The following is a 24,668-nucleotide window of genomic DNA, read 5'->3' as shown; positions in this document are numbered from 1 at the left end:
AGTGCTATATGACTATATCAGTGGTAGGTAGATTATCGGTGTGGGTGGAAGATTGGTGTGAGGGGATAATTAGCGTGGGCGGATTATTAGCATGGGCGACTGACATTTTGTAGACGTTCCTAACAGTGTATTTGAGCAATTTTGTGGGGATTATATATAACATTCTCCACCTGTGTTCAGGCTTCCTGAAAAAAAAAGATGGCCATTATGCCTGACCAGCTTATGGACTCATTCTGAAAAATAACAAGTAGCTGTTTACAGAAGTCCACAATCCCTTGCGTGCAGTGTTGCTCCGTAACAATGATTCAGCAGGAGTATAGTGGATGCACTTGTTTTTATAAAAAGGAATATAGCTTGGAATAAATAACACATGACAGGAATGTATTGAACAGCTCTCATTAGTTTATACTGTTGGGTCTCTTTCCCTCTATCAAAAAAACAAAAAACAGCAGACACTAGGTATTAGAATTTCAGTTATATTTGATTGATATCTGAGAGTTGAAGCGGTGATCGATAGGCTAATTTTTGTGAATCTAATTTCTTTGCATGTATAGTTTACAGGCTGGGTAAAGCTTTGATTGTCAATATTTAAATTGGGTTTTAGTTGCTGACAGTTTGAAGCCTGCAGCTTTACTTTTGTATATCATACAGCAATACACTGGAGACTCCTTTCAATCAAATTGAAACGTTTCTACATCATATACAGGTAAATTTGAAAACAGTGTTTTCATCTAAAAAACGCTCGATGTCCACACTTTTGTTTTCAATCGTTTCCCAAAAGTTGCTCATCCACACAGAAACGTCCGAAAATCCTTACGCATCGATCTGCGTCATTTCCGCCTGGAGTAAATGTACTTTCCGGCTCAATGACTAAGTCCATGTTCACACTAAAACGTAGCTTTTTTAACGCTGTACAAAGTGGATGCATTTGAAAATGCAGTTTTCTCATCGTGGTGTGGACTGTGAAAACTTTCAATAACGTTGACGCATTTTTTGTCATTGCCACTATGTTTTAAAGAGCCGGAAAATATATGAATGGCAGGCGGAAATGATGCAGGATGAAGCATCTTACGTTTTGCTCATGTGCAGTGTGGACTGTGAAAACGTAGTTTTTCAAAAAATGTGGTGTTTTCAAATTGATCTACTTTGGAGAGCACTTCCAAAAAGCTACCGTATTTTTCGGACTATAAGCCGCTACTTTTTTTCCACGTTTTGAACCTTAAACAACGAAGCGGCTAATTTATGAATTTTTCCTGGGTTTTTCCTGGTTTCAAAAACTTCAAGCCAAAAAACTGAACCCCATAACATTAAACCAATGAAATTTCCGAACAGAAACGAAAAAACGCACCTCACCTGTGTTCTGAGCTGCACGGCATCGGGAGAAAAAACTTCCATTGGGTGATTTTTAAACGCACGACGATGCCAAAAGATAAACTCCCGAGAGAAATAGTTGTGAAAGGAAGGAGGAAGACAGTGAACAATTAATTTCTTGGTCGGCTACTGTTTAGATACAAGCCGTTGTAACGCGTTGAGTCTGGGTGAAGGGAGAGCTCGCTTCTGGCATGCTATTCCCAAAATACCGCTATGCTCCTAAAGGAAGCGCAACATATTTCACTGTCGTTAAAGACTGTGTAAAGTACATTAGTATAGACAGGTGCGGCTTATTTATGTTAAAAATAAAAATATTTGTAAAATTCAGTGGGTGCTGCTTATATATGGGTGCGCTTTATAGTCCGGAAATTACGGTACGTTTTCGTTGACTAAAAACTCTGTGTGGACTGAAGGCTAAAACAGAGAGGAAAATATTTACATTTTAGTGTGGACATGGCCTAAGTTGTTGTTGTCAAATTGCTAACAAATTACAGAGCTGCTATTATAGAAAATTACCAGCATCAATCAGATTTGGTTATTCATAAGTCCTAATGTATAACACATTAATGTAAAGGTAAATGGCTGTAATTTTACTAGAAACTAGAAAAGATTTCGATCCTAACGAAAATTGAGTTTGTGTTGCAGGAATATTACAGAATTTGTAGTCAGCCAGCACAAGAGACTGTTTCGTTAGGGAGCAGTAGACCTGTGTTCCTATATGTTCAGTGACCTTTGCAGTTGCGTCTCACTGCATCAGCAATGGCGTGGTTATGCTTTTGCAGCGCTGCAGCTGTAAGCTTTAATAGACTTGCCCTTTTTTTTCAGCGTACAACGACTGTGGGTTAAACAGAACAGAACTTATTATTATGGGGGAGTGGATAGGATGGAGGACTAATGAACTAATGAGATGAAACCTCTTTCTCTGCAGATTGATCTTATTTGCTCTAATTGCTCCATCCTGCTTGGTTCAAAATAGTTGGCAAGGAAAGAAGAACGAGGATCCGGCTTGAGTGGAAAATTAAAGCTTTAATTATACATGTGTAGTGTGTACTCTAGTAAAATAGTGTATTTTACTAGAAATGTGACCATTAAAAAATATAGATGAGTAAATCACCCTGTAGTTTAGAGAAAGTGGAATACAAACCTGCACCTGCATAAAGAGGTTTATTGCAGAAAACTGTATTTAACCCTTTCAGATTTGTTCACTTATACTGTGAAAAGTATAAGGTACTTGAGTGATGAAACCGAAGGTCGTGAGTTTAAATCCCAGGAATACCAAGATGCCACTTCTGAACCTCTAAACAAGGCCCTTAATCCCACAGCTGCTTAATGGTATGAATGGGAAAAAATGTAAGTCCAATTGGATAAGTGCGTCTGCCAAATGCAATAAATGTAAATGTAAAATCCTCTAATCAATCCAGTTCATTTGATAAAGTGATCCAAGAACACGTTTGTCTTAGTGTGCACCAGCATGGCTCCACTCCTATGTATATATATATATATATATATATATATATATATATATATATATATATATATATATATATATATATATATATATATATATATATATATATATATATATATATATATATATATATATATATATATATATATATAGAGTATGTATATTTTTATATTCTATTTCACTGGCAATCAGAATTTTTTTTTTTTTTTTTTTGAAGATCCAAATCAAACTGATTATATTTTATTGGAACAATGCAAATTTTAAAAATTGGAAAAGGTTGAAAAAAACTTTTGCTGAAATGAAATATGCCGTAATCTCAGACTTTGGCAAAGCCTTATCACTTTCATTTAGTGCCTTTTAAACTCACCTGGATCCATCCATAGACATTCGAGCCAGCTCATCCATTTTTGTGAACAGAAGCTTGTCTATAGATTCTAAAAATAAACTTCAGTTTGCTCACACATATACAGCACTCCTAGAGCATTCAGAACTAGTCAATGGCTGTTTTATTGCAGCTCTGTACAATTTATCCCAAACCATGCAACGCTGTTAAAGCTGCTATTTCAGCTATAAGCAAGCATGGCAAAAGTCGCATAATCATGGTTTCAGCTTGTCACGGAATCGCCTTTTGCAGGAAGGCAATATTTTAAGTAGAACAGATGTAATTGTCATGGTGACCTTCCCTCATAAACGAGTAATTTTCCAAAAGCTTATGCCTTTTATTTGCATATTGACCTTGTAAACATATAAAAATGATATAACTATAATTAATTAAGTCCCAGTGCTAAACGATCTGGGGTGCCAGGAAAGCTAATAAGACTATGGAAGGCCATGGTGCTGATTTTCTTTTCTTTTCTTCCGCTGCTGTACAGAGCAAATGTGAATTACAACGAAATTACATCATGTAGAGAAATGTGTAAATAATGCAGTTGACCATATACCGTTTTCTACTGTTGCGTTTTTTACTTTAGTAAAGAAATTACTGTTTTGCCAAACAAGTCACATTTCTTTTTTTCCTGATGTGGTTCTGAATCTTAATACCTCGGGTTCCAGCGTGGATTAGCTGCTACTCAAATGGCAATCACATAAACAGTGAAAGGTCATCAGTGTGCGATCGGGCCGGAAAGTCATATATTGAGGATAGAAAGAGAGTAAATGTGGACAATAACAAATTGTTATGGAGTAACCTTAGACAATAATTGTAGCACTAATGATACATGTGTTGACACCTCACCATCATTTCATTATGTGCTCCTTGAGCACCCCTTTCCATTCATTCTCATGCTAGAATATACTTCCGCCACTTAGGTGCCCCAAACATACAAAAAACTTCCTGTACAATTGTATTAAATTGAATCAAATGTTAAGGATTTTATTTACGAAAAAAAACGTTGACTCCAAATTCTTTTTGTGTGTGTGACTGCTCCTAGCACCTGGCTAATAATTCTGCAATTGCACAGCCATTAACCTCTCATAACCCTGTAAAGACTGGTGGGGTGAAGTAGCAAGAGTGCTGCACCAAGTGCATAAGATCAGAGTGCTTTTTATTCATTAGGGCAAATCAGGAATCTTTATCAAAAGTCAGTATCAAAAGGTCAAAACTCAGACAGGGATTAACATCAGGCAGGAAATTCATAAACCACTTGTATATGAGTTAAAAAGAAAACCATGACCACTAACCAGGGAACAAGAAACACTGTGCAGTTGATGAGACTTGGCACGAGGTTGTAAATACACAGACTAATTAAGGGAACAACTGTATGCAATCAGGACATATTAGTAATACAGCCAGTAAAAAGAAAGAGGTATACACAAGACATGACAATAAAAACATGACAACACAACAATATGTGCATGTCTATGCGAACAAATACACAACCAGGAAGCCATGCTGATAGATGTAACACACGCTGAGATCCATAGCACCTGCTGTTAAAGGTGAATATCCGACAAAATTGTAGAATCTTTGCAGCATTGTATCCGACCTTCAATGGATTCAATTTGCAGCACTGAATCCAAATTCTTCTAGTTGATACCTCTGTTTCTTTGACACTGGCTGCAACGTTAACAAATAAAAAAATGCAGCCATGAGAACATTTAGAACAATTAAATGATTTATATATGACTATATTTGTTTAACTAATTATTTACTTTCTAAACTGTAATTTTTGTTACAGGGCTGTAAATTCAAAGATCCCATCCGTCCATATAACAATATCACTGAAAGAAATAGGAGAAGCAAAAACCTAATTTTCTCCTTCCTCTGATCTTCAGCCACTTTGGATGATGCAATTTTCTGTTGAACTTGGGGAATATTTCAGAGGCGTGAATGTAGCAGGTAACAAGGTCGAATTAATGTGAAAATAAAATTGACATTTTTCATGATCTGTATTAAACTGGAAGTCTCAATCATGAGATGTTAACAGATTAGCATATTTAAATAACGTTTGCACAATTTTACTGATTGTACATTATTTTATTGGTTATAATTGAAGGTACAGCACCATTAAAGAGGGTATAGTCAAAATCCTGTTTAGAAAAGCCTTATTAATCTTATTCAAAGTTTTTTGAATACCGAGGAGTGTCCTGAGAGTCACATAATATACAGATTAACATGGCAGAGGTAGAGCTGCATAGCGATAGAAAACACAAAAATAACATCTGCTTTTCTTTCATCTTTTTTTTAACTGCAAAGGCCTGTTGCCCTGTTCCACACCCCAACATAATGCATGAATATATACACAAACTGCAGTGTCAATGAGTCAGCCAAGTGAAATAAAGCTTTCACACCAGCAATGGAGGTGGCATAGGAGTGAGATGATTTTGCTTTGTATGTATCTGAGATCTTCATTTGATTCTGTATAGGACTCTCGTAGAAGCTTAAAAAAAGGATGAATGTCTGATGAAGATCTAGTGACTGAATTCTAATAAGGCAGATTGCTTCTGTTACTGTTCCTTATTCACCATCCGACTTGTATTGTAGATTTTATTCAAAAGAATTGCCCATTAGCATTCACGCTCATTTCCGTGCCGGTGTGCGCAGTTTACGATGAATATGTCTCAGTATATTAAACCTATTCAGAAAAACATGGCTAAAAAGATGCATGAACATGGCTGGAAACATTGCCGCCTTTGAGCTGGTTGTACTGTTTCACGCCTACTCCTATGTGCACTCGTCACCTTTCTCATCCTCCTGGGAAGTGAAGCACCAGAAGAGTGCTTGTCAGTTACACAGCCTCTTCCCATTTAACTCTGGCATGGAGTGACTGTTAGATCATTCCTCCTTTCCTCTCAGCTGGTGCTTATAGCATGTGGTCTGCCAGGTTCCAGTACAGCCCGAAGGTCTTAACAGTTTGTAATGGAAAAGTCTCCAGACAATCTGCATTGCAGACCACAACTGACACGTTAGTGCTACAATAGTTTAGTGTAGACTAAAATGTCTAAAATTGTAAACCTTAAAAAAAAATTATGAAAGCTTCATTATCCCATCATCCACTTACCCCTTGAAATATACCCCGGAGTGCTAGTCAGTGCAAGTTTAGCTATGACCCAGTTTGGTGTGCTGTATGTAAACTGAATTCCTTTCCAGTGAAGTGATTAGATCACTTAACAGACGTCAGTGGAACTTTAGCTCATTTGCTATTTTTACTGAACGAGGTCATTATTTTAAACTGTGAAAAAAAAATGATAGTTCATCTCTCGTGAATGTTAAACTATTCATTAAGTCAATCAAATCAATTTCTGGGCTTGGTACAGCACTTGCCTTAGAGTCTGTGCTGAGTTTCATGTGTTCTACCCCTTAAGGCGTTTCCTCAGGGGTAATCCGGTTTCCTTTTATCTCACAAAAACATTCCATAGACGGACTGGTAATTCTAAATGATCCTTTGTTATAAACGAGTGTGTGAAAGTATGTGCATGGTTGCCTAAGATAGAGAGTTTTAGCTAAGCTGCATTCACAGATTGCACCAAATGTTCCTGAGATAGATTCCAAGTCCACTGAGACCAAGACCAAGATGAAGCTGGTACTGCAGACGAATTTACAATACACTTCTAAAACAAAAGAAACTACAAATTAACACTGTCACACAAAATATAGTTTTATTAATATGTGAGCTCAATGTTTGTTCTGACTGTAGCTAAAAACCCTCAAACGATTCTTAATAATTTTTTTGTTTCTTTTAATACACATTTAAATTCTCATCCATCATAAAAACGCTAGCATAATATATTATCATTCGAGCTGTTGGAATGAATTTTACTGTTATTAATGCAGAATTATTAGCGGGAATCCCAATGTAGCTACGAATTTAAATTCATCTTCCATTCCTGGTTAATTCCTTATAAATAAATAACATTTAACACTATTTTGTATTTTTTAAAATTCTGTAGAATTCCTATGGATGGGCTATCATTAAATGTTTTCCTTTACTTGAACTGGGAGAACCAAAACTGTTCCAACATGGCAATGCCCCTGTGCACAAAGCCAGCTCCATAGTGATATGGGTTAGAGTGGAAGATCTTGAGTGGTCTTTAACCCTATCAACCCTACTGAACACCAGTGGGATGAATTGGAATGCTTACAGCACCCCAGGCCTCTTTATCTCACCTTCATCAGTATTTGATTTTATAAAAAACCTTGTGGGTGCACGAACACAAATCTCCATGACTACACTCTAAAACAGGGGTCACCAACGTGGTGCCTGTTTCCTACTTTGTTAAATCAATGTTGATATTTATTATGAGAAATCATTAACATGATCAGTGTCTTCACATAGATGAATATCATTAATTATTAATAATAACATATAATAAAAGGTAAATTGAACAAATTTGTTATTTCAGATCAAACTGAAAACTGTGTGTATCAAACTGGTAGCCCTTCACAATAATCAGTACCCAAGAAGTAGCTCTCAGTTTCAAAAAGGTTGGTGACCCCTGCTCTAAAATCTAGTGGAACGTCTTCCCAGAAGAGTGAATTATTATAACAGCAAATGGACACTTTGTGGAATAGGATGTTCTAAAAGGTCATACGAATCTTATGGTGAGGTGCCCACAAACTGTTGTCTATATAGTGTATCAAATGAGCCTATTTTCTACGTTATATTTGTATAATTCAGGCAGAAATAGGATTTATTAGAAGCCAGATGATTCTAGAATCATTTAACCTGCAGACTTGTTCAGTTTAATCAATTATTTTCCACCCACTATATACCCTGTTTCACTGGTCCTGAAACTCATTAATGCTTGTCACATTTACACAGACCATTTTAACAATGTCAGATATATAGATCTACATTAATCTTGTAGCGTGCTGTCCCTGGAAAGAAGGACCTTTCTGTAGTGTACTCTCAAAAGTGAGAATAATGTGCGTCGATTAAGTCTCCCATCCATCTTTATTAGTGCACTCAGTCACAGAACACCGATTTGATCTCAGTCGTTAATGCCTGCGGTGTAGGGACCAAGCATGAAATTGCAACACTGTAAGAATGGTGGACAAAATCCAAACACACATAAAACATTTCTTGCATTTTATAAGCTCATAGATTGGGGTTCTGCCACTGGGCATTTCCTGTGTGCGGCTGCAGATCTTTATTCAGCAGAAGCTTTAAAAAGCTTTTTAATTACAATTTTAATTACTAGATTAAAAACTGTGTACACACTCCTGAAGTGTTGTATATTCGGGCCTTCAAATTAACATTGAGTCACACAATAGATACTTTTATTAACAAGTGTACATGATATTTGTTCTGACTGTAACCAAAAACCTTCAAACCTAAAATGTTTTTGGTTTACAGAATGGTAGCTCATTATGTGGAGAAAAGTAACAATTAAATTCACTATAATAGGAACACCATATTAATACTGAGCAAAAATAATACTGTGATAGATAGATAGATAGATAGATAGATAGATAGATAGATAGATAGATAGATAGATAGATAGATAGATATGTGTACAGTATATGTAGAGCAATACTAATAGCAGTAGCAGTAGCGCATCTTTGCTCTCAATACCTCATTGGCTCAATTTTTGTCATGGCATGGATTTGTGTGAGAAACATTCCTTAAAGATTCTGGCCCATGTTGACATGATTCAAATTGCTCATTAAATGATTAAAATGATTACATTGCTGTAGATTTACCCGTTATAGAAAGTATTCCCCACACCCTTACACCACCCCCACCACATTGACTGGATTGCTTGAAATTCAGGAAGTTGTGTAACATGGATTCAAACAACTGCTACTAAACTCTATCTAAAAGTTTCTTCAATAGCTGAAAGTCAACCAGCAATGCAAGGTTTCTTCATCTGCTTTTCTGCTCATCTGTGTGAAAAGAGGGTATTTGAGTTACAGTAGATTTCAGGTCAGCTCACCAAGTGTGGCCATTTTCCTTTGAGCTTGCTAAAAATGCTAATCATGTGCTAAGCATTTCTGCCAGCAGAGCTGCCCCTAGATGTTTTTAGTTTTTTTCTCGCTATGTATAGATTATTCCTAGAACAGCGACATTGACATTTGGATTATTTTTTTCGCCAGATTTTATTATGAAGCTTCTAAAAAAACAAAGAATGCATTAGTACTGTGAGCTTAATCAGTTGTTGTGCACTTGATTTATCATCAAAGACATTAAAACCAGCAGTTGAGATGTTAATTTGAAGCAGTTTGTACCTCAGGGAGATTTTCCCATTGTGACTTCAGCACGCTTTCTCCTACAATACATCCACACGCAGCTGTGCTAACCTCCATATACAGCTGTGTAATTTTTTTTCTCACTGAGAAAACCAACAATTTCCTGCAACAGCTGATATATTTTTAGACCCTAATGTAAGAGCTGAGCATTTGAAAGTGTGCTCATGATGCACATAAGCACTTAAAAAAAAAACATATTTTCTTTCCCTGCCTCTCAAGTTGTAATAATTTATGCTAGAAATGTTTGGGTAGTGATGCTTTCCAATATCCCACTTTACTCCCAGGTGAAACGAAGGTGGAAAATACTTTTGCAGGCAGGAAGCAGCACATTTCACTGAATTATGACTTCTGTTAGGATATACTTTAATGCCCTAAGCAGTGGACTGAAAACAGGTTAAAGCGACATTCCAGATAATTTTTAACATTTAACCCTCCATGCGTCTGCTGTAAATATGCCTACTTGTCGTTTACTGAGGTGACACATTAGTCCCAATGGTGTGAATTCTGGGGGAGGAAAAATATCCCTGATGGTGCATTTTCCGAGGTGCACACAAGACTACAAAAGAAATTTGATGAAAGCGCAAGGAAGCCAGATATTAGAGTTACTGCGAGAAGTGAATATATTAATGAAAATAAAGTTGATTCTTTTTCAATTCCGCAATACACTGAGAGTTAAAACATGAACTGAGAAAACAGAGATATTAAAAAATGATGTATTTTTAATCATGTGACGCAGTCAAGTGAACTTTTCAGCCATAACAACAAAACTCCAGCTCTTCTTTTGTCCTTCAGAAGCACTGAAATTTCGGAGAGAAAGTAAATAAACGTCTGATGGAAAAAATGCAGACCAAATTATTATTATTTTTTTGCGCAGTATAACATTTTCTCCGGACGTCCTAATAGGCCATGCATTATAATCTTTTTTTCTTTCTTGTTTTCTTGTGATCAAGATTTTCTCGACATTACCAAAGTTTTTTCATTATCACGACTTTTGTTTTTTTTCCACTAGTAATTACTTATTCTTTTTTAAATCAGTTGCTATGAAACATGCCTCATTGGTGTGGCCATTTCAATAACCATTAAAAAGGAATAGCAAACCTCATGTAATCTAGAATCTTATCAATAGGCCTTACCTTATCTTCATGCATTTTTCTCAGGTTCTCCTCTGAGACACCCCTCTTTTTCAATGCAGAGAAAAAGTCTATCTTTGCTGCGAGAAATTAGTAACTTTCTGGAACGCATGCTCCATGATATACACCAGAAACATTCACAACTTTTTCAAAACACTTGATGACGAGAAAATTAAGTCGTGATCACGAGAAAACAAGAAAGAAAAAATATATCGCATGGATATTGCATTTCCATAATTTTCTGACTTTTCAATGTGGACGAGCAATTTTTGGGAAACAGTAGTATACACAGAAAGCATTTTAGAATGGAAACACATTCCTTCAAATCCATTCTTTTTTAATTTACATTTATACTCAGTCCCTACTGATGACATGTTTCGGATAAAAGATAGAAAGCTCAAATAATGATCAAATCTAGAGTATGTTTGTATAAAAACATGAATGTCACTGATAGGCTGCATAAATCTACAGTTTGAGCTAAGATGAGATCAGCCCCAGGCTTACATCTTTATACCATACTGTACGTGTATTATTTGTATTATTTTGCTTTGTTTTGGCATTTAACAGTAACACACCGTATTAAATATAATAATATGATGGAGATACCAATCATTTATATCATCTGCCCCAGTGCAGTGATGTCTATGTGGTTAAGATTCATTTTAACAGATGAGAATATCACAAGATTTCAATTCCCTTTGAGTGGCAATACAGTATATTAGCTGCGGATATTTTCATGGCTTCAGGGGAAGGGATTTCATTAACAGTTCTCATTTCAATTTTCTTTCCTCCATTCCATAAACAAAAACCTTTTTGACATGTTTAATACTAAGCTCTGCTCTGTTGCACGATGATCCAGGAGAAATATCAAAATCCTTTACATTTTTATGACAGTTTGTTTGTATAACAAAACTATGGGTTTAAAATGCTTTAATAAAGATGATTATGTTTACAATTTACAGTAATGTAAAAACACATTATCCCATATTAGAGCTTATACTCAGCAATACTTTGATTAGTTTACTTGTCTGGGGTTTGTACTGTACAGTTTATGACGGCAAAATCATCGCCGTCCGCCTCTTTACACCCTCTGCACTCAGATGTAGTGTTGAAGCAGAGTGGCTGAGCTGATGGTTTTTGCTGTAAAAAATATCTTTTTTTTATCTCCCCTCGAAACCCGCCGGTGAATGATACATTCAGTGTGTCGACTGCCTTAAAAAATGAGCTTGAGAAACAGTATGGGAAGTCAATTCATGCTGAATACTCATCAGGCTCAAACCATACAGCACCCAGGGACCCTCCCCACAGACTGAGCCTTCAAAGGCCTTCCTGCTGAACTTAATCCCTACTCAACCCATGAATAAGCTGAGGTCTTACCGCTTAGCAGACACACCGCAATAAAAAAGCTGTTAATTTATCTTCCGCATTTCCGATTATCTTATCCACATCCATCCTAACATTAATATACAAACAATCCTCCTGTAAATGTTGTGCATATTTAATTAACGTATTTCTTCATAATTTTTTATTAGCAGATTTACATTTTGCAGCTTAGCAGAAATGTTCAGAAAGTGCTGCATTTTTCCATGGAATATAAACGTGACATGCTTTGAAGTGAACGCCCAGGGCAGATATGCAAACAGCAGTGGCGGCTTGTCTATTTATATCAGCCACTCAGCAAATTAGGGTTTGTTAAATTCTCATTTACATAAACATGTTTAAAATTCTGATGAAACACTAATCACCTTTGTGGAGCAACCACTGAGACAGCTGGATTCCATTGATTGATTATGTCTAGTGGCCAAAAATGGAACAAGTGCTAACAGAGGCCCATTGGGGCAGGTATTACACTGCCCCATGCTTATGCACTTTTATCAGAATTTTTTATTTTTATAAAAATACCAAATGAAAATAATCAGTGCCAAACTGTCTGTCTATGATGTACCGAGCCATTTATATCTATTGCAAAGTCTGGCAGAAAAAAGCAAAAAGAGGAGACTATGGATGTGGAAAACATCTGTACATCAGAAATGTTGATGAATGCAGTACAGTGACTTTGTTTTTCTCTCCAAAGCTGAGCAAAAAGAACACCCTGGTCTCCTTGTTCCATTGCTAGTTTTAGGTCTTTTTATGTAGATTTCGAGATATAGCTAGGCTGGACATTTTGCTGAAACAGGCAACGATGATTAATTATGTTTCCTTGAACACAGTTAAACAAATGTGCATCTGAAACTACTCAAAAACAAAATGCTAAACTGAATTCTGGGTGACTTTTGGTGGCTCTCGGCTGCCCATTAATGGTTTTCGCTCAATCATTCATTAGATAGTAGCCTATAACATAAGTCAAGTGTGATAGCCTCGCAACTGAAGTATATTTGAGGCTTATTGATGTTGTCCTCACTGACCAAATTCTGTGGTCATGAGACACTGCCACATAAAAACTGGCCATAGAACAGTACATTTATTTGTGGCATTATGCACTGCTTTCCAATAAAGCAGTAATCAAACTATAAAGGGCAGGATGTGGAGAGAGAGCTCATTTCCTTCAAGCCTTAATAGATTTATTCTACGGCAGGAAAGACATTGTACTTATTTATTCACCGACATAAGCAACAAATTACAATCAATAATGTTTCTTCTGATCAGATACTATATACATTATAAAGGCATTAGAGCACAGCCTCGAGCAGGATCTTAATGATGTAGCCATTAAAAATGAATAATCACTATTAGCCAACAACCATATATTTCATCCAGACGAGGGTTGTCTAATTTGAATAATTAATAAAGAAACAATAAATAAAGCAAAACATTTTGGCAGTTCTGTTGCGTAGGTGTGTCTTTTTCCCCTACCTAAAGCCGTCATATGCTAGCAATATTTCTATCCATGTGGCTTCATGTTGTGTTTTTCTCACTTTTTCTTGTCAGCTCTTGATGCAAATTGTGTAACACAATCAGTACTATACCCATATGGCATTTCGTATGCACTGTCAGGTATCATTTAGATGAAAAGCAGCTAATAGAGATGTTCAAAGCAACTTTGAAACCCAAAGCGTAATCAAGCAAATTGCACTGACAGCAATGACCTTCAAAATATCTATGCAGCAACCCACTGTGACGTTTTATGGCTTACGCTCAGGAACGGAGCAGTAAAGCAGAATAAACAAGGCATGATAAAGCATAGCACACTGCAAATATGTGAACAAAGATCCTGTCTGATGGCGTATTAATACAGTCAGCTAAATCTTGTGAGAATTGTACATTGCTACTAACAGTGTAATTTTCTCATTTTACTTGAATGCTATTTAAAGCATTTTCCCATCAAGTTTTGTATTTTTTACTTCTTGTTCCTGTAAATTTTTCCCCTTTATGTATTGTGACAAAGAAGTATTATGCCAAGCGGAAAAACTGAACATGCTTTTGACTGGTTTGCTGCTTTGAAAGAAAGATTTGAAATAGCTTAACATCCCCTGGGACTTTTTAACCAATCAACAGTGACCACATGATAAGAAGTGTTAATGCAGTTAGTTCTAGTCCTCAAATTTAACAATAAGCTGATTGGAATTACAAGTCTGCTGATAATTAAAGTATTAAGAGATGCGATCGTAAGGTAATGAGATCAAATCCCAGCCTCACCAAGTTGCCACTGCCGGTCCCTCAGTTGCAGCCTCAATTGCAGCCTCAATTGTTGTGAGTATAAGCTCTGGATAAGGGAACCTTTAATGGGAATGTACAAATCAACATATGTTTAACTGAACAGAAATCTGCCTTGATCTGTATGTTGTATGGTGAACAAATCTGTGATATCTATTTCCAAAAGCAGACCCGAACCAACAAACCAAATTTTCAGACATATTGTGTCTGAAAGCTCAGTAAATCAATATATATTGTTTATAAAACAGGATTATGGAAAACACAGCCGAATCTCAGCCTCTGCTGAAATGTACCACAACATACACTGCTCTTGCTCCATTGCTTAATTATACCAGAGTGATTTCTAGAATTCTGCAGTATAATTGGTCAGGAATGGTTGATTAATGTTCTATGACACCATGCCTCTACAATAATTTCAGCTGCAATGTAAATCACAGGTTTATGTTCCTGTGCTTGTTCCAATACTTGATTGTTTCTATAGTAACATATGCTTCACTGGGGCTTATATGGAGCACTTTTTACATAAAGTTAAAGCTGTTGCTATAGGTTTTGTTTATGCTTAATAATCTCAAAGAAAAATGAGGGAAGGCATATTTATAACTGCTAAAACAGGAGCTTACTTGTTCTCTTGACATTCTACACCAACCAGGCATAACTCTATAACCGTCTGGCTAAAATTGTGTTGGTCCCCCATTTGCTGCCAAAACAGCCCCACAACAGCATTAACTTTTTCAGCCATTTGAGCTACAGTAACTCGTCTGTTAGATCGGACCACAACCGCCATCCTTCGCTCCCCACATGCATCAGTGAGCCTTGGCCGACATTCTGTTACAGGAAATCGATCAAGATCATGGTGGTAATGCCATCACACCACCCTGTTGTTGAGCAAATACCTATAACTGCATGCCCTGAAATGTTTTAAAAGACTCGACAAGAATCTCAGCATCTGTCAGAACACTGGGGTCTCATAGTTACTCAAGGTGTGTCTCAATCAGCTTCCTAGGTTTGAACACTTGTAAGGACCTTGGCTCAAAACATATCACTGTAAAATTTTTAATTTACAATACAAATATGTTAACTTAATCATACGCTCTTCTGTCATGGTGTTCCAGACAGGGTCAAAGGTTAGCTAGTGTTTTTTTAAGTAATAATTAATAACACATAAAAGTTGTTAGACTCAAACATACTAGAGGTAGAATGCCAAATAAAGCTATAAACCTACTTCTATATTTTGACAAAGTTCACCGAATGTTTGCCTGCCATTTAATTTCGAGTAGATAAGCTTCCGACAATATGACCAGCACTTCCAGTGAAGGAACATAGGGAGCATTAATCCTCCCTTGTTTTTCCTGTGCTGTCATGTAATGAGAGTATAGATGGATGCAGTTGCTCCTTAAAGCTCATTAGAGGAGTTGGCAGAGAGTCAAAACATGATCCAATGATTCATTGATGTTTGCAATAAGGACAGGTGAGGAAAAACAACCAAGGACAAGGACAAGGCTGGAGACATGATATGAAACCGAAATAAATCACGTGGCAAACACGTGAAATCTTTCTGTGTGATTGTTTTTGGGATGGAACCTTCCAGTACACAACAAGACAGCCTTTAGAATGGCTGACTTCTTGATCTGTGCCCTGAATACTGAACTAGGGATCTGATTGCAACATCATGTTTTTCAAACTGCAGATGTACCAGCTTTTAACCATTCAGTGTTGAACTAAATTGAATTATTGACTGTTTCCAACCACAGTTTTCAGGACCCAGTGTGTTATGTGGCCTCTGAATGTGTGTGGCATGATGGGTTTATCATCTTTTGAATTTTTTTTACTTGTATGAAGGTCAGTGTGCAGCTCAGCCTGGTGTGTGCTTGCCTTCTAAATGCATCGACCTTGGACTACCTTCTTAGACTTTTATCCCTAAGAGCCTTATGCATATGATTAGTATTGGCTATTGGCGAGATCAAATCAATTCCACGACACCATCAACAAATGCTCTGGGAACTCTCGAATGGATAAAAGTGACTGTTGAACAGACATACTGACGCTCCATTTAGGATTTAACTGCAAGGGCATTAATGGAAGAAGTAATGGAAGCCCTGCTAAATGAACCATAAAAATACAGAAAAACATATTATCTTGGAAAAAGTGGTGCAGTGGGAAATTAGGCTTTTAATGATTTTTCTAAGTTTAGGATTGAGAGAGAATAATGTGTGAGAGATATAATAATGTTTGCTGCATTTGTCAAAATTTGGCTGAAATCTTCACTAACAGAAGGACCGTCTGAAGTAATGGCTTTAAGATTTATGCATTCGGTGTTGCTCCAACAGCATTTGCTAAAATGAGGGATTTTCTCATAATGCATGTGCTAAAGAGATAATGCTTGTTTTTGGGATGTATCTTGTTTTATGCACAAACTATAGTGACTGATAGTGATAGTAGCTAGTCATTAGTTTTACCTTTGAGAGACTCTTGGAATTACATTAATTCATTCCCTATCAAGGTCATTTTAGTGTTGTTTAGCATGTTTTGGCTTTAAATCTTCTGTAAATATGATCTCACATCTATAGGTCACCCTTAATTAAATATTAAGCCGTATTCATTTAATCTGGAAGTCTAAACTGGAGCAGTACACCGCAGATCAGTGGATGAATCGAGCGGAGAAAATGTGCTTGCTAATGTCTGGAACACTGGTGTGAAAAAGGAGGAACTACGCTCCAGCCAAGGAATGTCCTAAACACGATCATGCTTCTTCAGCAAAAGGATTTGAAGACAATGTTACTCATCTCCAAACAAGTAGAAATCTCACACAGGAGCGTGAAATCTTTTTTTCCATTTGTGTGTTGACTAACCAGCTATGTTACAATTACCTGCTGTTTGTGGTGTCATAACTTCCTTCCAGTTTTGATGGGTTTTTTTTTCGAGTTTGTTTCGAGGCTCTTGTTCGCTCATGTCTGCCCTAGTTATATTTATATATACATTTATACATTTTTTTTTTTACCTCACTATTCTTATTCCTAATATGTTGTTGATGTGACATTTATATTTCGTCTCGTTTTCGAGAAAGAAACAATGTATTTTTGCCTTTATATCTGAACAGCTGGAAATATTTCACACAGTATCTGATGCTTGAAGTTTGGTTCTTTTCTGTGTTAATTGTACTAGAATGAGGTCATTTAGGGACAAAGATAAAATGCCACGATTTTTGACAAATGACAGGATTTATGTCCTTTCATTAAAGGACAAAATAAAAAGGTAGAGATGTTGAAAAAATAAAAGGTCAGAAGAGTCATCCGCTAAAAACCCTGCTACAGGTCGGGGTTTAACGCTGGAACTTTGTTTAATCGTATTTTATTGAGTACTTGCTGCTATGGAAAGAGAAACAGGATTAACCAATAAAAAGTAACAATGCATTTTGTTCTATTTTTATGCTTGAAAATTAGTAGCCAGCCTTCTCCAATATGAGCTCAAGTTTATTAAGATGTGACAGGTTTGGTGCAGGAGGTAAAAAAGAAGAGTAAATCTAGTGGAAGTGGATTTAAGATGTAAGTGGAATTGTTATGAAAGATATTTAATGGGTAGGTTATTAATATTGCTATATGCAGATCGGTAGATGGTGAATGTAGATAATGGATTCGTGTCATCAGCACTACTGTCTGTATCTAAAATGCACACACATTTCACACAAGGCTTCCTCATCCCCCAAACCCACCACATCCACCTCCTAGAATATACAGTGCCTATCAAAACACATATGTGGTTTATAAGACACACATTTTCCTTTGTTTCTATGCAACATACGAGGTAATGGTATAAAGATTTGCCTAACAAATGTATAAATGTCCAGATTTTCCACTTTATTTTCATTAAGAAATCCTTCCTTAGTAGGAATAACAGTTATACACACTCTTGGCATCCAGACAGTTAATTTCTCTAAACATTCCAAGCTGAAATACTTTGCCACGCCTTTTGCCAAAGGTGTTCTTCACTATTTCTTTTTTGACCTTGCCATCCGGTTCAATTCATAAAATGTAGGTGCAATGACTGCGCAGGCCATTCCATGATAGATAATACTCCAGCCAAATGTTTGTTCTCGAACAAAGAGCTTACAGAACTTGGATGTATGATTCAGGTCATTGTCGGTTTAGCAGTCCTTTTAACATTTAGTCTACATGTATATAATGAGTTAGCATGATCTCTGAATATAAATAGAAACTTGTAAATTGGAACATGACATAGCTACATATAATTAATCCAACACCTACTGTTTTTGCCTAAAGTGCTATTTTAATAAAAACAAATACCATTAAATGACTTAGATTGTTGCATATAACAAAAGGAGCATGCATATGCAACTTGAAAATGATAAAAGACCAGGTGTTTTAACACTTTTAACAGGCACTATAATTAACCCTAACTCATTTAAATTAGTGATGGGTCGTCTCAAAGAGCGATTTGTTCATTTTCTACTAGACTAAAATCTCCATAGGTTATGAACAGAGAACAGAATTGAGTAGTTTATCTCTCGACTCTTCCAGTCCGAGTCGTTCGTTCTTTTGTCACATGACTCCCATGGATGTTATGCAGTGCATTACACATCAAACAGTATTGAGTAGTTCATCTCATGAGTCGTTTATTAATTTATCATGTGACTCCCATATACACTATGCACTTATATATAATAACATATATAAATTATTGGAATTATAGTCAAAGTTTGTGTGTGTAAACATGTTGGAGGATCTGCTTATCGAAATTCATTTTATTTTATTTCTGATCAAAGAAACGAAATTAACTGAATGACAAAAAAGATTTGTTCATTTTAATGAATGAGATTCAAAGTGTCACTAAAATGATCACTAGTTTGAATGTGACCCAACAACTTTCAACTCAATATACTATTAAGATTATTATTCAGTTATTTATTGTAATCTTCTAAAAGCCAATAGACAGTTTCTCTTTTACCTGTTGATTTTTTTAATAAATATTTGTTGTTTGCAAACCGTCACGCTGATGTTCTTAATTCTGATTGGACCAAAATGTAATTAATATCCCCTAAGGCTCAGATCATAGTTCCTGCATTTAGATTATGTATGTGGTCAATGATACAGAAAATGTTTTCTGTGAGGATATGTTTATTTATCCTGTTTCGAAGGAGCCTCTAGTGTGCGAAGTTTGTAGAAATCAGAGGTAAAATTGGACAGGAAAATCTTCAATACACAATGCTTGACAGTTTCTTGGTAAAATGACAAGCTGCATTTTTTAACTCCAAGAAAAAAATTGAAAAAGAGGTGTTTCGGTTCCTACCTGAAGATTGGCCAAGATGTTCTGTTTATTTTTTTGCAGGTCTCCAAACTGTCAATATACACTGCCTGGCCAAAAAAGTTGCTAATTTAATTCACCAGCTTTAGGCTGTGGCAATGCTTAAAACAATCTTCGCAACATTTGTTTTCATCCCGATTTGCATTCATGTTTAACAAATACATCAGGGGTGTACATTCAGTTGTTTTGCCCATGGTAATGCCAATTTAGTGTGTGTACAGTCAATAATAGCATTTAATTCAGTTAATACATGCATCATTCTGTGGAAATAAAGTCAAATGATTAAAATCATTAAAACAGACTGAATATTATATACCAGCTTATAAATCTTTCACATTTTGGGTAACAGGAATATCTGATAGTTCAGATAATGTGCCTGTTAATGCCGTCATACAGAATATAAAATATAATACATGTATCTGTCGCCCCCTACAGTCTTAACCCAACAATTACAATCTTGCCAGAAACATTATAGGAATAGGTAGGAACGCAAATACATTATAATAATAATATATATTATTATTATTATTATTATTATTATTATTATTATTATTATTATTATTATTCATACCTAAAGCACAATGAAGATGCTAAACTGTCAGTGAGGCGGCAACACTGAGAACATAATTTAATTATAAATATAAAGGCCACTAATGTAATGTAAAGCTTGACTCTTTTTTTATTCTCCTCCCTGTACAGATGCAGGAACTGTTCTATGAAAACTACGAACACAAGAAAGGCTTCATCGAGGAACTACATAGCAGCAAAATTCACAATGCCATCACTCTGCACCCTAATAAGCGCCCGGCGTACCAGTACCGACTGCACAACTACATGCTCAGCCGTCAGATCTCGCAGCTGCGCTACCACACCATCCAGCTGCACCGTGAGAGCATGACCATGAGCCACCTCAGCAACACCGAGGTGCAGTTGGAGGACCAACAGCTAGGCGCACCCCCTTCCTACATGCGCTACCAGCCGAACGAACGAGCAGACGTCATCGAGTGGGAGTTCCTTAACGGAAGGTTCCTGTACTCCACTAGTGAGAAGAACATGCCTCGACAGGGTCTCGGGAACGCCCTGCGCTCTGCTTTAGAGGACACTGTTCTCCAGGTGATGGAGATGATAAACGAGAACTCCAAAGTCAGAGGCCGTGTCATTGACTTTAAAAAGATTCAGTATGGATATAGGAGGGTGAATCCACTACAAGGAGCTGAGTACATCCTGGATCTCATGCTGCTCTATAAGAGGCACAAAGGACGAAAAGTGACCGTGCCGGTTCGTAGACATGTCTACCTTCAGCAGTCTTTTAGCAGGCCTTATTTTACTGAAGCTGAGCAGCTAGATGTATCTGAACTAGTCGAGGCAATCAATAGTGACTTTCAGTCGTTTTCACTTCTGTCCAATTCACTCAAGATCTTTTACCCTTTTCAGTTTTCGGACTCTAACAGAGAGATGCGAGAGCAAGGACAAAAGAAGCTGCACATCCTCGTACCGCTTACAGGTCGCTACGATACGTTTGTGCGCTTCATGGAAAACTTCGAAAAGGTCTGCCTTATTTCCAACCAGAATGTAAAACTAATCATCATCCTGGTGGACAATGATAGCAACCAAGACAAGGAGAAGCATTTGGACTTGATTAAGGAGTACTATAATAAATACCCCAAAGCAGATCTGTCTGTGATACCAATGACAGGCGAGTTTTCTAGGGGTCTCGCCTTAGAAATGGGTGCCTCTGGCCTTAATAATAGCTCCCTGCTGTTTTTCTGTGACGTCGATCTAGTCTTCAGTAGTGACGCACTCCAGAGATGTCGTGAAAACGCCATTGAAGGAAGGCAGGCCTATTTTCCTGTCGTGTTCAGCCAGTACAGTCCCAAAATCGTCTTCGCCGGGAGCCGTGCCGAAGAAAACAACTATGTCTTCACCAAAAAATCCGGTTTCTGGCGAGATTATGGCTTTGGCATCACCTGCATATTTAAAAGTGACTTGCTGAAAGCCGGCGGGTTCGACACTTCGATACAAGGCTGGGGACTGGAGGATGTCGACTTGTTCACAAAGATCATTAACTCCGATGTTAAAGTGTTCCGTTCACAAGAACCTGGCATAGTGCATGTTTATCATCCGGTCCAATGTAATTCTAATCTAGACCCCAAGCAATACAAAATGTGCCTGGGTTCCAAAGCGAGTACGTATGCATCTGCGATGCAGTTAGCCGAACTGTGGCTGGAGAAGCATTTAGGCATAGGGTACAGGAATAGAACTTCCTCTTGACATTGCAGGGATCTGTCAGTGGAGATTACCTCAGTTCCACACCACCAGGATGAAAAAAAGACTGATTGTGGATTTCTTCATGTCTAAACTGTAAGAAAATGTGCAAAGTTAAAGGTACACTAGCAACGTTCACGCAACGTATTTATTTGTGCCGTCGACTCTTTCACAGCGTCTTCCAAAGGTCATTTAGGAAAACGTTAATAGCATTTGTATAGCGCTCGTTGTTGAATACACTAAATCTGCTGATTTACTCAGGAGCATATTTCTCATCATATGACCGCTGTCTGCGAACGTTCAGCATTATCCTTGCTATTATATATCTGTTTTGTTTCCAGGTTACAGTGGATGCAAACACAGCCATAAAGAAATACCTTATTATTAAATTAATATATTTCCATGGGGACACATATTAATGAAAGTACCATAAATGTGCTTTAAAGGAGGCCTGAAGGAAAATCCCGTTTTCTTTATACGAAGAAACTATTTTTTATTTCTGCAGTATTTTTTTAAATGTGTTGTCATTTTTTATTTTATTTTAAAATCATTATGTTAAGGTACTGGTTGCCTTTCAACATTTGCTGTATTCAGTCTTTTATCTTTGATTATTGATGATTATTTTTGTGAAGCGATGCTGTGGCGAACAAAGTGCATTTATCTTTTTTGTTGTTTTTTTTGGCTTTGTGACAAAAAGTAATTTTATGGCAACCTAAATAAGCTTTCTGTTGATTATTTATAATAAATATTGAAATGCAAAAACCTGCGTTTTGTCTGTGGTCACCTGTGTCAGTTCACTATCAGAGTAGTTCAATACAGAATCAGTGTAGTTCTGGAGTCGTTTTTTGTGTATTTGCATGTGTGATTACTTCATTTTATTCAATTCTATTTCATTTTATTTGTATAGCACTTTTAACAGGGGACAATCCCCATAAAGCAGCTTTACAGAGATAAAGAATGTATAGGAATATATATTTTAAATTCTTAACTTAATCCCGGTAAGTTTATCCCTAATGATCAAGTGACTGGAATTAGTGTCAAGGAAAATCTCCCTGAGACGGTTTAAGGAAGAAACCTTGAGAAGAACCAGTCTTGGGAAGAAACCCATCCTCATCTGGGGGGCACCTAATGTCCATTCTTTACAGTTCTATCATTGGTGAGGTGTACTCTCACACCTGAACTGTTCACTGATGGATGTTTAAATGCACAACGATTGATGCCATATGAAGTCCTAAGCCATTGTATTGGGCAGGAAAGTGGTAGCTTATTTCCACGTTAAGGTTCGGGGTTACTGAGTGGAAAGTTAGGGTTCAAGCCCCAACACCATTGAGCTGCAACTGTTGGGCCCTTGAACACAACCCTCCTTGTGCCAGTGGTCCTGTATAATTGCTAAACTCTGACCTCAGCTTCCTAACAATCTAGTCTGTGCGAAGTAAGAATTTCACTGCACTGTAATGAATATGTACCAAGTAAAACCCTTTTGATCTTAATATTGATTATAGTTTAAATCCATCCTCATAGTTCTTGATTTGCTTCCTTGATTGATCTTCAGGCTGCTCGTAAGGAAACATTCCTAGCTACAACAAGTGCTCACCAGTTGTAGAGAACTCTATCCAGATGAAGTTAGTCAGGATGAACATTAGACTTGTAATATGTAGGATTAATGCAATTTTATCCAACAATCCATTAATATGAGCTGCTACATGTGTTTGCTTGCATGTTGTAGATTCATTACTGACAAAGCCACCCTTCAACATCTTACTAAACTAAACTGATCTACACATTTTCAAGCTGTTCCCCTCTGTCGCCTTTTTTGGGCGTAGAGATGAAGGGCTCTTCCACTGTGAAGACTGTTGCATCATCTTAGGGTAGTACCCAATCACCCAAGTTTCTTTACCGGTAATAATCCTCGACATGAAGGATGGGTCATCCCTGACACGCTGATGAAGTTCTTGGCAAACTTTGACAAGGTGTTAATTCTACTCCTTTGTCAACAGCCTGGGGACGAATTTGGCAGCAACAGGGCACATGTTTAAATTGCCTGGACTGTTCTATATGATACACTGACAATGGCTGAAATGATGTGGATTGTTCTCAGATGATCTTCATGCACAAGTTGCCGAATAGTTTCAACATTTTCGGGGATTGAGCTTATTGATGGTCTTCCTGATCTCTCATCGTCTTCCAGGGTTTTTATTCCACTCTTGAAGCATACGTGCCACTCAACACTTTAAACAACTCGTTGCAGCATCGCTGTAAAGTTGCCGAATCGTCATACTTTTCTGTAGCAGATTTGCCCAGTTTCACACAGAATTTTACACTTGACGTCCTTGACATAATCGCAGACGTGGTAATGTACGTGGTCAGAATAGCACCAGTTGCACAGCCCTCGATGTACACAGGACGATGTCTTTTGGCACACTGACTTATGAGGTGAAGTCCTAAGAGGCCATGCATTATAGATATATTTTTCGTTTCTTGTTTTCTGGTGATCACAAAAGTCGTTTTCTCTTTATCAGTACTTCATTTTTCTGTGTATTCGGCATGTTCTAGCGGCAGCCTCATGGATAACCCTAGCCATTTGTGCCCAAATTGTTTTCTCGTTTTGACTTCGTGGAGAATGACAATGGAGAATGAAGTCGTGATAACGAGAAAACCATTTTTATGTAGAGATCACGAGAAAATTAACTGATCGTGATTACGAGGAAACGACCTTTGTTATGTCGTGATCACGAAAAAACAAGAAAGATTTATGATGCATGGCCTTATAGGA

General features: G+C 37.1%; 1 protein-coding gene across 1 annotated transcript in view; it reads left to right on the top strand.

Moving 5' to 3' along the window:
- The window catches only part of chsy3 (chondroitin sulfate synthase 3), a 47,961-nt gene extending 25,302 nt beyond the window's left edge, over nucleotides 1-22,659 (top strand). The window contains exon 3 of the mRNA XM_046861986.1: nucleotides 20,330-22,659. Coding sequence (XP_046717942.1) covers nucleotides 20,330-21,901 — 1,572 coding nt within the window. The 3' untranslated portion in view covers nucleotides 21,902-22,659. The remainder of the gene's footprint in view (nucleotides 1-20,329) is intronic.
- Nucleotides 22,660-24,668: the final 2,009 nt, after the last annotated feature.

This window comes from Silurus meridionalis, chromosome 11, assembly GCF_014805685.1.
Source record: "Silurus meridionalis isolate SWU-2019-XX chromosome 11, ASM1480568v1, whole genome shotgun sequence".
Lineage (NCBI taxonomy): Eukaryota > Metazoa > Chordata > Actinopteri > Siluriformes > Siluridae > Silurus > Silurus meridionalis.
The sequence above is the reverse complement of the archived record's forward strand: the minus strand, read 5'-3'. Positions and strand labels throughout refer to the sequence as shown.